Source organism: Onychomys torridus, chromosome 12, assembly GCF_903995425.1.
Source record: "Onychomys torridus chromosome 12, mOncTor1.1, whole genome shotgun sequence".
NCBI lineage: Eukaryota > Metazoa > Chordata > Mammalia > Rodentia > Cricetidae > Onychomys > Onychomys torridus.
In genome coordinates this window covers 66183075-66199127 of record NC_050454.1, presented here as the reverse complement: position 1 = coordinate 66199127, position 16053 = coordinate 66183075, and the positions used below count along the sequence as shown (strand labels likewise).

The 16053-nt window shown below is 36.4% G+C and overlaps 1 protein-coding gene across 1 annotated transcript; it reads left to right on the top strand.

The window, feature by feature from the left end:
- The first annotated feature begins 12675 nt into the window (after window positions 1–12675).
- On the top strand, window positions 12676–12873 carry LOC118593827 (keratin-associated protein 16-3-like). The gene has a single exon (XM_036203419.1). It carries the CDS (start codon window positions 12676–12678, stop codon window positions 12871–12873), a length of 198 nt encoding a protein of 65 aa, XP_036059312.1.
- The last annotated feature ends 3180 nt before the right edge of the window (window positions 12874–16053 follow it).

Genomic DNA, 16053 nt, shown 5'->3' with positions numbered 1-16053 from the left:
AGAAAGCTCTTCTTGAACTATTTTGTCATGTGGAGTCTCTATAACAATGTAGTATTGTTTGTTTGCATACATGTTCAGTCTTTAGAACTTAAAATGTCATTAGCTATTCACATTGCAGTTTTGCTATGTTTCATGTTTATCACAGAGTTAAGTGAATTTTTTGGAGTGACTTTCCTTGAACTTACACTATTTTAAACAATTATCTAGAAAGTCAGCTAATCAATGCCTGAAGAACAATTAATTAATACAAGATCATGTATTTTACATGTTAGTATATTAATATAAATTAGTACATATTTTTGTTATATACATTGAATATATACACATATTATACTAAATAGAACATATGCAATATTTAATATAAATAAAAATTGTGTACATAGGTATTTTTGTGCTGACCAATATACCTTATATATATTAAGATGCAGATACATGCAAAACCAATCACTGTAAAACTACATGAAATAAATGAACTGATAAGAATATGGATTTTTAAAATTAAGCTAAAGACAGTATTTGCCATAGAATTTTAAAGTCAATGCTGTCAAACATGACATGAAAACAAATGAAACCAGTATTCATTTTGGACACAGGAAAGAGAAACAGAAAAATCAATGCCAATAATACATTTGACCATCAACTACTGCTCATTAGAAGCTATGATCTCCATGCTCTACATATTTAGAGATGTGAGGCTGTTAGTTTAAGGCAAACATAAATAATGTGGAACTAATATTAAATTAATGTGAAGCTTCTATGCTGTGAGAACTTGGGAAGTTTGGTTATGAAAATATAACATGGCAGTACCTACCGTTGAAGTGTTATCAAAGGCATAAGACATAGCAAGAGGAATTTTAGAAGTATCTATAGTCAAAATTAATAGATGGGGAGGCCATCCTCCAAATGGACAATGTATGTATGAGATGTTTTTTATGCACACTAGTGGATGAAAGGGAAGGCTGTGTGTTGCCACACAACTAGGGAGGGTGTGCAGAAAGCCCTGTGGAGGCAAAGAAGCTCACATTCACATCAAACACTTGGGTCTCAAGTAAATCCTTAACTTTGACACATTGAGCTATTAACATGGCAACAACTTTCAGCTAATTTCCCTGTTGCTCATTTTTCACTTCTCGACCAATCTGGGACTACTGTGATAGATCTTCAGATTTCAACATGCCAGAGCTGACTTGATAAAAGACCATCTGCGCTTGTAATTTTAAGTTGAGGGGATTTATAGTTTGGGAAGCCATTCTTCTTTGGGATACATATTTCAAACTGTGAGAAATGTGAAAAGTCCCTTCAGATTAAACTTAATTTGCTTGACTTTTTTTTAAAAATAATGTTCTAATTATCTTTGCTACAGCCTCATAGGCTTTTCACATATGCAAGCATTGTGTGTGAATGTATGCATGGCTTTGTTTTAGTGCTTTGTGAGACTCTCCAGATGATGATCTTCTCTCTCCAAAGATCATGAGGGGAGGAACAATGAGTAGCAGTTCCTTTCACACTAAACTAAGAGTGCATTGATGCAGCCGCAGCAACACTTTCCAGTTTCATAGCTTCACAATGGGATCATTACGCCCTGTTACTGCACCATTTCTCACTGTATACTCAAGCTCTGCTGTACCTAGCTGTTTCTAAGCAGGAAACCACGCTGCTGTGTGGTTGGGAGTCTTGGTTTTAATGGATTTCTTCCTCTGTGACTGCCCTCTTGCTTCACTTAAATGATCATCAAGGAGCAGAGATTGGCTTCAGAAACTCTGTCTTCTACCTGTCGTTTCCAGGTGGTTGAGTTCTACTTCAGCATTTAGAAAGGTAGCTAGCTGCCAAAGTCCTCACAGTGGTTGATGATGGTTATGCCTGTTTTGAAAATACCCTAAAAGACTTTCTGTTCCTATGATTAGTTTTCATCTCAATGGCCAGGCTAACTAATCTCATTTAACTCAGTTTATGAGTCATTTAGAGAGCACGAAAACTTGGCTATGGTGTATATGTGTTTGGCTGCCATTCCTGTTTCTGAACCCCGAAATGACTGTATTGTTCTTCCTTTCCCTACTGTTTGTGCCTCTTTGTAGAATCCTTGCATTCTTTAATTTTATCAACTTTTATTCATAATAACTGGCTTCATTAATAAATTTCTGCATACATGAAGATTTATAGAACTATATTGTTGTCTCTGAGAACTTCATTTTCTGGCTATCTGATGAAATATTTTACAGTCCTCTTAAAGTGAATGAGGGGTTTTAAAGACAAAGACAAATCTGTTCAGATTCTCATCCAATTAGGTTAGCATTTGACCCACTTACATATTAATTCATGACAATGCTATATTGGATATTGGAATTTGTAAGGGAAACCAACCAAGACAGAAACCTCCAGAATCTGTGCAAATAGGAGTCCTTGGAAGAAGGTTATGTTAATTTCCATCAGGAGAATAGGATGTTCTTGACAAAAAGGAAGAAAATTTCTGCTGGTAATAATGAAAACATTAGCAATGTGTACCTACAGTTATCAGTCAACAAAATGCTAATAGAAAATATCAATAAAATTTATTGGTTATGAGATACAGAGACCTCACACAGTATAAATGCAAGGAATCAATATCAAGGTTTTCATAAACTTACAAAATAAGTATGTATTAGTCCACAGTCCACAAAGGTAAACATATTGCTAGAAAATTTGGCTTGGGCGGTGATCTAGAATGGCTGCTCTCACTGTGTCTACAAGAGGCTGCGTTTGCCCAGTTTAACTCTTTGTCCATAGGGTCCCTCTTGCTGCATCCTTAATTGATTCAATCCTACATTTATTCATTCATCTACACAATAATTGTGTGTCAGTACATGGTCACCAATCTGTAGAAAATATCAGAGGTAGCAAGCAAAACTCAGTTTCATTTGGAATCTTGATAAGCCTACAAGCAAGATACAAATTCTGATAAGCAAGGTGTATAACTGGGCATAATGCTATCCTACTGGAGTGACATCTAATTAATTATAATGTGACCAGTGAAACTTAGTGGCATAGAGAAAGCAAATAAACAGAAGGATCAGGCCTCCTTTCTGCATTATATTGTTAGTTTAAATGTTCTAGGCATCCCATTCACTGTGACCTAAAACCAGATGCACATTTATCAGATGAATATGATGTACTTACCCTCCTCCAGAGACAAGGAAATGGTAAGTTCAGTGGGATGATTGAGAAACATCTTCCAACTTCCTAGGTCAAAATAATCTTCAAAATAATGGTAGCTGATATAAAGGGATTATTGGAAATGAAAGGATGGTATTAAAGGGAAAAAAGTCTTGAAGAATTAGGATCCCATTTGTGACTTCTAAATGGAGTATTAAATTTACAGATCTAATTGTGTCCAGAAATAAACTCTTTGATGATTGTTGGAATATATTGCTGGCCAGTTAGAGGTTACAGTCTGACATATCCTGGCAGCTTTCTCTAAGCTTGTCAATATGGAAACTTCTTCCCTATCCTGGGTATGAAGGACTGACGTTACCCAAAAGCTGTCTCTAAACCAGATGTCACTGTCTAAACTAGATGCCTAATTCATCTTGGCTTGAACTTTGGCACAGATTCGCATTAGAAGAAAGGTGCTAGGGACTCTGCTCTAGGACCCTACTGCCACCAACTAAGCCTTGTCATAGAAGTGTACTACTTAATGCAAATTAGGGTTTGTCCCCAGGCTCCCCAATCCTATATACATTCCTTATACCAGGGAATAAATTTGAACTGATTCACTGAAATCTGTCTCCCAGAGGGCTGTCGCCTATTGTGTTCGTGAGCCAGGTACAAGGATCTCTATCACCCCTTCTGTCTCATTCCCCTCTCAGTCTGAAGACTGACAGGCTGATAGAGAAAGAGGACTCACAAAGAGGACTTTATGTTTTAATTAGAAATACATTACTGGAGATATTCATTGAATTCTTCTAATGTGCAACTACTAAAATAATTTACATAATCTTACAACTTTCAAAATATCTGTATAGTATAAAACATATCCACTATGTTTAAGATTATAGAGATATTTTTAATTTTGGATTTCAAAATGAGATTAGAAGTAATGATCTCCCCAATGTCACACTGAAACAATCAGGAACAGATTAATTCAGTGCAATCACCAGGTATGTGTAGAGCAAGACCTTTCTTGAGATACATACAGAGCTAGAGTTCTACTCTTAATACTAATAGTTTTTCAGTCCCCCTTGAGCCTGTCTAAATTGTCATTGTGTGGCAAAATTTACCTGATGTTTAGTTGTCTTACTGGTGGTTTACTTGTAGTAGTGGAAAGTAAGTAGAGTGGAAAGATGGGAACATTAAAATACTCTATTCATTCTCTATTATTGTACAAAATGTACAAAAAATGACTCCACATTTGTCAATGTAAAACAACAACCACCTCTTAGCTCACACTGGTGTAGGTCTGGGGTTCTGCTCAGGCTATCCTAAAATATCAATCTTACACTGGATAATAGCTGAGAATCAGTCTCATCAACTAGGGTCTATTGTCATTCATTTCTGCACAACCAGAGCCCCATTCAATCGTGCAGAGTCATTGAAAACTCTCCTCATACCCAAGTCTATGATTTATCCTGCTACTCGCTAGAGGTAACTCTTATTGGGATTATATGATTGATTGGTCATGCCCATCCCAATAATCCCTCTTTCTTTTTCAAAAATTCTTATCATTGTATATTTATTATGCAGTTAAAGATTTCTGTGATGGTTAATCTTGGTTGTCAATTTGACCAGATCTGGAGTTAACTAAGAAGCTTCTCTGCATAACTCATTGCTTTCAGGTCTCCTTGGTAGGTTAAATATACTGTTTGTGAATTTACTTATTCTATTCACAGACTGGTTTATCGTGTTTGCTAATTCATCTTGCTGTTGTGGCCACTTTTGCTGCTACATTCCTTCACAGATAGCAGAACCCAAATTCTTCTAGCTTCCAAAGTGGATGGAAGACTGACAGCTCTCTAGGAATCCTCTAGGCCTTCAGCAACTTATTTGGACCACTTATGTCTTTTAGTACAATGATCTCCATATCTCTCATCCATTTTCCTACAGATGACATAATTTCATTTTTTATTCATGGGCGAATAAAACTTCACCCTACATATGCATCATATTTTCTTCATCCATTAATCTGTTAAAATTAAAAAGCTTCTGTAAAACAAATGAAACAATTGACAGGGTGAGGAGACTGTATAGAACGGGAGGGACATCTCTCTTTTTGGGAAGTCACCACTGCCTTATGTCATTACTTAGTCATGAAAATATATTTCACCTTTTCCTTACCAGGGAAAACCAGAGTGTGCTGAATAGCAAATGTCGGAATCTTGGGGAAATCACTCAACCTTTCTTGGGACTTGCTGTATAACACATGAGGTGAATTCTCATAAGACCACCAAAGAATGTTTTCTACCTGATCTAGAGACAACTCAAACCTTGGCAATGTTACTGCTGTGTATCCTGTGAATGTTTGTGTGCATAGTGGTGATAACAGTATAAGATTCCATGACAGAATACATGATATATTTGATGTCTTTCCTCTATCTTCCCCTAGTAAATTTCATGTTAGCTATGTAAGAGAGTTTAGGATTGCCCTTCAGATCTTTCCTCTATCTGTCACTCTCTTATCCAGGAAAATTATTAATTTGTAGGATCATCCAAGTCTGTACTCAAAGCTGCACTTTTAAGACACCATTCCATTGTGGGTCATCATGCATTTCAGTAACTTCCATGGATTATTGTATATTTCTCATCTATAATCTCTCTATTTTCTTATCAATTATCACTACTCAAAATATTTTTGTTGGTTACATCTTCTACTTTTTCACATTGGAATATGCTCTTATGAAGTCTAGATATTTTTTCTTACTTTCTTTTCTACCTTGAGTTAGTTTTCTCAATATTCAGAGGAAGTCTTAGACCTTATTAACCATTCATTCATTGTTTGGTTGAGAGGATAAATTAAGTATATATTTGTTCATGATCTGTCTCACGAACTAAAATGTTAGTTTTAGAATCTTGAGGAATTTGTTTTTCTTTCCACTAATTTATCTCCAAGTCAAGTAGATAAATATCATCTATTATTTATTGAATTTGTAGGCTAGGATTAGATTGAATTTAAGGCAAATGAAGAAAAGACTGGCAGATAAGTTCATAGCTCTGTCTTGAACAATGTGTGTATGCACATGCACACACACAAATAAAATAAAATGTAATAATGTTTAAAAATGGAAAAGTTTAAAAAATGGGAAAGACTTTATATATCACTGAGGCAATGTGAGGCCAGGAAGTAATTTTTGGAGAAATAATGGTTAATGGACAAGTCAGGACTGATAGTAATACATCTGTATTGTGTTTAGTCTTTGAAGATTTATGACTTTTAATTATTTTAGATACATAGAGTAGATATAGTATAATTTATTGATATATCTCACTATATAGATCACTCTGATTTTTGTCTTGAATGTGAAATACATATGTGTTTTAGTCAGTAATAAATCATACAAATCCCACTAGTACTAAATGTGTTATTGGTGTGGTTGCATAACATAGTGTTCTGTAGTATGGAAGGAAAGTGCATGTCGAAGAAAGTACATCTGGAAACTTTACCACAGGTATCTGTGATTTGACAGGGGAATGTCCTCCACAGGCTCAGGTATCTGAACATTTGGTCCCCCATTGTTGTAGCCATTTGTAGTAGCTATCGAACTTAGCTATCGAGCTGGAACCACGTTGGAGGAAATAAATCCCTGGGGACTGACTTTAAGTGTTTATAATCTTTTCTACTTTAAGTATGTTGTCTATGCTTCATGCTTGTTAAAGGTGTGATCTCTCAGCTTTATTCTTCTGCTGCTATGCCTCTAAAATTATAGGCTTTCTAGTTGTGTGAACCATAAGCCTAAATCAATGATTTCTTCCATAAGTCACTTTTGGTCATGGTGCTTTGTTATAGCCTTAGAAAAGCAACTCATCCACTGCCACTTAGAGTAGGGCAGGAGAGAATTATGTTCACTAGTAAAGGGTCTTAGTACAGCCCATTGTCTGCATGCTATTACAAATTCAGAGGATGTTTCTAGAATGAAAATGTACAAACTGGCTAGATATGAAACATATCCGACAATTGGACTCCTGGAGCTCCATCTGGGGCCTGGCTGAGGATCTCTGCATCCACTTCCATCAGTTATTGGATGAAAGTTCCAGCACGACCATTAGGGTGTTTGGCCATCTGATCACCAGAGTAGGTCAGATCAGGCTTTCTTTCAACCATTGTCAGCAGTCTACAGAGGATGTATCATTGTAGATTTTTGGGGACCTCTCCAGCACTCTGCCTATTCCTGTTCTCATATGTTCTTCATTTATCATGGTCTGTTATTCCTTGTTCTCCCTTTCTGTTCTTGATCCAGCTGGGATTTCCTGCTCCCCTAATCTTTCTTTCCCTCCAACCTTGCCCTTCATTACTCTCACTGTTGTCCAGGTTGTTCATGTAGATCTCATCCATTTCTCTGTCATTGGGTGATCCCTGGGTCTTTCCTAAGGTCCTGTCTTCTAGGTAGCCTCCCTGGAGTTGTGTAGCAGTCTAGTCATCTTTGTTTTACTTCTAGTATCCTCCTATGAGTGAGTACATACCATGTTTTCCTTCTGAGTCTGGGTTACCTTACTCAGGATGATTTTTTGTAGATCCATTCATTTGCCTGGAAACCTCGTGATGTCATTGTTTTTCTCTGCTGAGTAGTACTCCATTATGTATATGTACCATATTTTCTTTATCCATTCTAAAAGAGGAGTGACTGTAAGAGTGTGAATTGTCGAGACCAAGATTGGAAAAGCACAGGGACAAATAGCCAAACTAATGGAAGCACATGAATTATAAACCAAAGGCTGTGGAGCCCCCAGCTGGATCAGGCCCTCTGGATAAGTGAGACAATTGAATAGCTTGAGCTGTTTGTGAGGCACCCAGGCAGTGGGACCAGGACCTATCCTTAGTGCATGAGCTGGCTGTTTGGAACATTGGGCTTACACAGGGACACTTTGCTCAGCCTGGAAGGAGGGGACTGGACCTGCCTGTACTGAATCCACCAGGTTTAAATGAATCCTCAGGGAAGTCTTGGCCCTGGAGGAGATGGGAATGGAGGGGAGGGGCTGAGGGGAAGGTGGGGTCGGGGGTGGGAGGGGGGAGGACAGGGGAACCCGTGGCTGATGTATAAAATTAAAACACAAATATAATAAATTTTAAAAAAGGAAAAAAAAAAGAAAGAAACATATCCGAATAGGCATTGTGTTTGCTCTGTTGGTCACAACTGGCATACATAGGTCATATTGATATTTTTAGAGGAAAGTTCAATAAAGAAGGATAAAGATAAAAAACTTTCAAAAGGAGAGTATAGACAAAAGAGACAGTTTTCCAAAGTAAACATTTGGAACATCAAGACATGTCTCTGGCTAAAGGAGGGAAATTGCTTCAAAATATCAAGCAACAGCAATGGAAAAACAATGCATGCCTGAGAGTTGGGACATGGAAACACAGTGTTCTATGGATGTCTAATGATAGAACAACCATGTCAACTGGCAGGTCACTATGCCATGTTTCTTTCATGAACTGTAATGCAGGTGAGATCACTACCTAGACCTCCAAATGCAGTTCTGGTTCATGCTGTTTTAATTCACTTTTCATGCATGTATCTTAGGTATTTATTACTCATATACCAGAATGTAGCTTTCATCAAATTCATTGACTAGTTTTAAAATCAATTGATTTATGAAATATAAACAATAAATGAATGAATTGATTCTACACTGGATATTCTAACCACTGTCACTGGATGAATAGCTCACATGCATATTTGTAAGTAACACCTAATACATTCATCAATACTTATAATGAGGTTGTTTAAAAATAAGATAGGTTCAATTAGGAGAGCAATGCTTTGTTTAATTAAAACTACCAAAATAATTATACAACCAAGGTTAAGAACAGTTGAAACTATGCTTAATTTCATGTTTAAGTCATTGTATATTTTCTTAAATATTTTGTGTTGATTAAGAGAACTGAAAGTAATAATTTTAAGGGAGTTAGCCCCATGGAGCAAGTCTTATATATTCTCTTATATGGCAAACTAGGGGAAGAAATATGGAAGCAAAGGGGGCATTGCAATGCTGGAGATTGTGGGTGAAGAAGAGGAAAAGGGAAGAGGAAGAATACATAATAAAGAGTAATTAAGGCTTTGGATATGATCAAAGCACATCATATGCTTGGGTGGAGTATCACAAAGAAACTGTATTTTGTTCAATTTGTGTGCAACAATAATGATAATAAATGTAACAACACATACCTATGCCAAGGTATATTTTCTTCTGTAAAGTCTGCCTCATTCTCAAGAGAAAGCTACTTGTATACTTCCTGACATTGAAACAGTGTTACACAAGTACTGGGACATGGAAATGAATTTAGTCTCATCTTTGGTACTAGTTAGTTGGTGTACTTTGACCAAACACCTAAGCAGGATAAATAACACAAAAAAGGGATTGTTGGGAGTTTGAGTTTAATACATAGGAAGGGTGGCAAAGAGTGCAAGCCTCTCACAGAAGATGCTGTAATGACTGCTTTTGTTTATTTATAAGATGAAACTGCGTGGAAGTCTATTTCATTCTGTGCAATACTCTGGCAGTTGGTATACCCCTTTTTGGTGTCCTGCCACCAGAGATGCATCTCCCAAAGACGTTTCTGTCCTTTTCTTATTTCCATTTTACATTGATGTGTGCATTTCAGTTATTTGAAAATTAGCAATTAAGTCAGTAAAGTTTACATACTGTCACTTTTTTTTTCAGAATGAATGACACCCAATCTATTTACCTAAAAGATACTGTGAGTGAAATGGGTCTTTTATGTTTGAATTTCTAGATTATTATTAAACATGTTATATGCATTTCTTTATGAATATACAGTGTAGTGTATGTGTACATATGTACAATTGTGGATTAGGTTTAATTGGCACTTCTGTCTTCTTAGGCATTAGTCACTTTTATGTTTTATGAACATCTGTATTCTTATTTTTTACTCATTCTATGTATCTAGCCTACCATGACACAAAAAAATCAGAGTTGATTTTCCCTCTGTTAGGTGTCCTTCAGCTGTCCTTTTTCATCCTTACTTTCCCTTGCCCTTATCCATTGCCAATGATGTCTATTTCACTCTGGTCTACTAGGAGATAACTTCTGGTTGAGTGAGAACAGCTATGGATATCGCTCTGTATGCTGTGAATGTGTTGCTCTGATTTGGTTGATAAATAAAACACTGATTGGCAAGTAGCCAGACAGGAAGTATAGTTTAGGCAGGATAAGCAGAGAGGAGAATCCTGGGAAGAGGAAGCCTGAGCCAAGAGATGCTGCCAGCCGCCACTGTGAGAAGCAAGATGTAAAGATATTGGTAAGCCACAAGCCACATGGCAAGGTATAGATTTATAGAAATGGGTTAATTTAAGATGCAAGATCTAGCTAGCAAGAATCCTGATCTATCAGGCCATAAGGTTTTAAGTAATATAAGCCTCTGTGTTTACTTGGGTCTGAGCGGCTGCGGGCCAAAGCAGGACTGGAGAAAACTCCAGCTACAGAGAACTGTGATATTTGTCTTTTTATATCTAGGTTTTTTTTCAATAAACACTCCAATTCTACCCCTGTTGGGACTTCAGGGATGTCTTTAGAAAATGATTTCATATCCTTCAAATTCCCATCACTTCATCACTGGATGATAGTAGTTTGGGTTTTAGTTTTTAAAGAAATATGTGTACTGTTTTCCCTAACACCTCCACCAACACAGTGCAAAGGTTCCCCCTCTGTACATCATGGATATCATTTATTATTTTAATGACTTTCTGATAATAGCCACCTTCCACAACTGTTTTGTAACCACAGAATAATTCTGACTTTATGTGATTTTTTTTAAAAGGGGTCTAATGAAATAGGAAAAAGTTAGAAGAATATAAGGTATTGGCAAAATAGTACTTCTATTTCTAAGAATTTTGCAATGTAAATACTCTGGTACCTTAGAAGATAAAGCATTCTATGAAATTCCTTTTGATATCAGGGTGAATCCTACTGTAACTGAGGTTGTGTGTCCTGTCCTGGGAAGGAGGTTTTGAAAGGCAGGAAGATGGTCCATGTACAGGCTAACTATAGAGCATACACAAAACTAAGGAGGACATTCTTAGGTTGGTACTTGTAAGATTCTCAACTATTAAAATATAATAGTGTCCTCTCAGGAAATATTTACCTGGAACATGAGTCCTTTTCATCTCAAATTAGATTAAACCAAAATTAATCTAATAGAAATATACTAAAACAAAATAATTCACACCAAAGACTAACTCCATTAAATTTGCAGACTGTAATGGACCACTAATATGGACATACATCTTCAACAAATTGCACGTTGATTTCAATTTCTTGTCAATAAAGCATATTTTTTGTACTCGTTGTGGTTCTCAACTGTTCTAAGCTACAATATAGACTCACCTGAGCAGTCCTATTAATTTAATGACATGTGTGTTATTATTATATGATTATCATAGATAAGCAGATTAATAAAATAGGTAGAATATAAAATCTTAGATCCAAATTTAGCTTTTGAACTAGGTTCAAGAGGTGAAGCAATTAAATATTTCAGTTCTGACCTGCCTTTAGAGATGACAGCATGATTCTACATGTTCCTAAATCACAGCTTTCTCCTTGACTTACACACACACACACACACACACACACACACACACACACACACACACAGAGAGAGAGAGAGAGAGAGAGAGAGAGAGAAGAAATGGAGATTGAAATGAGTTGTATTAAATTTCTTAAGTGTACAGTTGTAGAGTCCTATGAATGCCTGAAATTTACAAACTAAATGAAAGTACCTATTTATAAATTTGGAGCTTTATGCTTAAATGGAACTAACAGGGATTTCTCTGTTTAGTGATGTTTACCAGGCTGACTAATGGGAGACATGACAATTCAGAAGTCCCATTGATTTCTATCTATGGTTATTTAGGAAAACTTAGATATGATCACTGCACAACACAATGTGATTAGCAGCTGACTTCAGAATGCATGGCATTAGGATACACATCATAGTTTATTGTCATCTTTTAATTGGGACTAGCATTTCAACAGTTATGATTCAGTGTGTGTGGATTCTTGGCAAAATAATGGTGGCACACCTAGTTGACTTAGGAAAAAAGATATTCAACTATGGAATGTCAAATGAAGAGTGAAGTTGGAGGATAAATGCAACCTCATGAGATATCATTTCATTATATGCAGCAAAGCATTTTATTGCATAGTTTGAAACTCAGCAACTCAAGCATGCATGGGGACTATAAACAGCATAGCATTTTTTAAATTAGAGGCAAAGTATTTTTCTAGGTATCCAAATAAAGCAGAACATCAAACATATTGCATAGCCTTTAAATCACTACTCACACAAGCATGAAGAGGATAGGGTTGAATTCTAAGAAACAAGATTGTTCACATAATTTTCAAGTTTAATGAATAGTTTTAATGAATTACATTCAGAGGTGTGGTTTCTCTAAGTATATATAAATGGCCTTGTGTAGTTGAATTCACAAAATTGTCCTGCAGTTGCAAACGAAACCAACTACTCCCAACACCATGAGCTACTACAGTGGATATTATGGAGGCCTGGGCTATGGCTATGGAGGCTATGGCTGTGGATGTAACAGCATCCGCAGACTGGGCTGTGGCTGTGGTTATGGAGGTTATGGATATGGCTCTGGCTATGGAGGCTATGGATATGGCTGCTGCCGCCCTTCATGCTGTGGAGGATATAGGTTTTTCAGCTTCTACTGAATAAATATTTGAATCTACAACCTATGGATTTGTCTTCTATGATACCTTGATTTTTCTAATGATCTTTATCCTGTGACCTGTATGCTTTCCTTATTCTGTCTCCAGAATTTTGCTTCCCTTTGGATCACCTTGTTTCTGTAAATAATGTGGGTAATACTAGATAAAGTCTGAATTTCTGTTTGTTGATCTTCAGGGATCCACTTCTACACTGGTTGGAATGCTATTAAGTTCTCATAAACTTTAATAATAAACTTTTCTTAACACAACTCATTTGACTTAAACTTCAATTCTTTAGCAAAAAAAATAGTTTTGTTGGATTTATTAATACAGTAACCATCTATGTGGTCTTTTTATTATAGGTAAAAAATTCAACAAATGTTGATTTAATGATCCCTTCCTCTGCCTGTTTTTTTTTTGCACCTTCTTTCTTTGCTCCCTTCTGATTATTGGTTGTCTTTTTCCCCTTTATTACTCTTACCCACAAATTCCTGTACTTCTATTTCCTCCAAAATATAATAATTCTATATCCAAGTATTCAAGAAGTATTTACTGAGACAGTCCAATACAGCTTTCTATTTTAATAGGTTGTAAGTTGGTAAGCTGGGAGATGGACATATCAACCTGTTTTCATTTATTCTTTTTACATGTGCTTAAATAGATCCAAGTAGAGAAAGAAAACAAACATTTCAAAGTAAAATAGTAAAATTTTTCCTAAAATGAAAATGAAAACCGTGTCATTACACACACACACACACACACACACACACACACACACACACACACATACACAAACATATATATGATCCTATTAAGTGAGGTTTATTACATGACTGAAAATTAAGTAATTGAATAATTTTAAATCTCATATAGAAATTGAATCTGCCATTAGCAATTCTCCTGAAATATAATTTTAAGTTCAAATTCTAATAACTGGTCAATTCTAACAGTTTTGTCTTTTGTTGTTTTATTTTGTTTGTTGGTGATAAATAAAATGTGGAATACTCTATATATTTTAAACTGAAAAATGTCTTATAAAATATGACAGTATGTTGTTTTTGACTAAATCTCAACTGTTTGATTTTATCAATAAGGACTTGGGAATCAGATGCTGGGGTGCAAGCCTGCTAGCTCAGAGAGGCAGAGAAAGCATCCAGCTGACCTTCTTTCTCTGCTGATGCCATTCAAATAAGACCACCTTAAATTAATTGTCCCTCCTTTCTACTTCCTGTGCATCTCTCTACCTGTACTCCTCTCTCTTTCCCTCTCTCTCTCTCTCCCTCTCTCTCTCTTTCTCACTCACTCTCTGTGGTTTTTACTTCTTTACTTCCTGTCAACCAGTTGCATGTTCCACCTCTTGATCTGTGGTAGATTTTATTTATTCCTGTTTACACTTAGCAGAAAACTCTTGGGTTACAGGTGTGTGCTAGGGTTGAGCAATACTACAGCTAGAAACAGGTTTTTTTCAGTAAATAATGCAATCTTGAGGTTCACAGTATGATGAAATATCCCACAACATTTCCATTTTTTGTCTAAACAGAAAGAAAAGGTTTTAGAGAGTCAAAGAAAGCCAAAAGATTATGAAATCAATGACAATAGAATAGTCCCTTATTTTTGGTTTTCCTCTGTCCCATACCAGGTGGCTCTTCTGATATGAGACAGAGATTTGAATTTTTGTTTAATAAGCATGCATGGGTTTAGAGAAGGAGAGAGCCAAGCTCCAATCTCAAAGCCAAATTTAATATTTTTGAATTGGGGGCCACATAAAGACAATTTGCCACTTAAGTCTGTAGAGGGAAGCATAGAGAAGTATTTGGGAATCTGCCATGAGAGGGCCAGATTGGTGGAAAGAAAGAAGGGAGCACTCCACCCAGTCTGCCCTGCTTCCTGTCCTCATTGGTGGCTTTCTGGCAGGAAGGGACAACTGCCCTGAGCCAGAATTTCAGCTGGTCAGCTGGAGGTGGGCAATATCACTTGGCCAATTTCCTCTTTTCCTTGGGTTCTTTTCTTTTGATGATCTGTCCTTTTTCTTCAGATGCTTCACTTATCCAGTCTCCAGATTCCTTAGTTGGATACTTTCATTCTATTGGAGAGGTAAAAGCAAAACTCTGCCCCAACCCTAACTCTTGGGGGGGTCCTTTTTTTTTTTGGCAGGTTATATCCTTCCTAGAGAAAAAAATGTTCTTTGGCAACAGAAGAAGTTTTATGTTTCAATTAAAAATTATTTTGAGAATTTGAAACTAAATATACCTTAGTATGTGTGGATAAATATACCCACATTCCTCTTTTTCTTTATATATAAATTCAAGGTTTAAGTGTATTTATTTTTAGAGCACAAAGAATATTCACTTTGAATTTCAGCCTGCATTTTTCAAGCAGCTTTTAAATTTAAATCACTGTAAGTCTTATTTGCCTGCCTCTGCCTTTCAAGCATTGGGATTAAAGGCATGTGCTTCCCATGTGTTACAATTAAAGGTGTGAACCACTACCTCACTATGGATCCCTTATAATAGTTATTCTAGTTTGTTGTCCTGGTTTAATTTGGCTCTCTGTTTCCCCTTATTTTTAGTGTTGGGGTAAACTTTCATGTTTTTCAAATATGTAATATATCATTCTTGCTGATTTATTTTGAATTTATTCTTATGGTTTCCTGGTTAGGTTTGCTGTGGTTGTGAAAAGACACCATCACCATGGCAATTCTTGTAAAGAAAACATTTAATTGGTGTGTCTCACAGTTTCAGAGATTGAGTCTGGTATCATCGTGATAGGGTGGCTCCCCATGGCACACATGGCAGTGTGCAGGCAGATGTAGTGCTGGAGCTGAGAGTGCTACATCTTGTGTGCAGTGGGAAGTCAACTGACATACTAGGCAGTATCCTGAGCATAGGAAGCCTCAAAGCCCACCCCACAGTGACACACTTCCTACAACAAACCATACCCACTTCAGCAAAGCCATAATCCTAATAGTTCCACACTCTATACAACTATGGGGGGGGAATTACATTCAAACTACCACACCTAGCAAATTTTAATATTCCTGATGTCAATTTGTCCACTATTTCATTAGTTTTAGATGTTTTGTCTGTGTTTGCTATACAAAATTTGATGTCTTTGTTTGGTTTTGCTAGATTTTGCCATTTCTATTCATGTCTACGATGACCAGATATCTTTGACATTTATCTG

Bases quoted from the DNA above. Each gene is read 5' to 3' on its own strand.
- LOC118593827 (XM_036203419.1), top strand. From the start codon at position 12,676: ATGAGCTACTACAGTGGATATTATGGAGGCCTGGGCTATGGCTATGGA.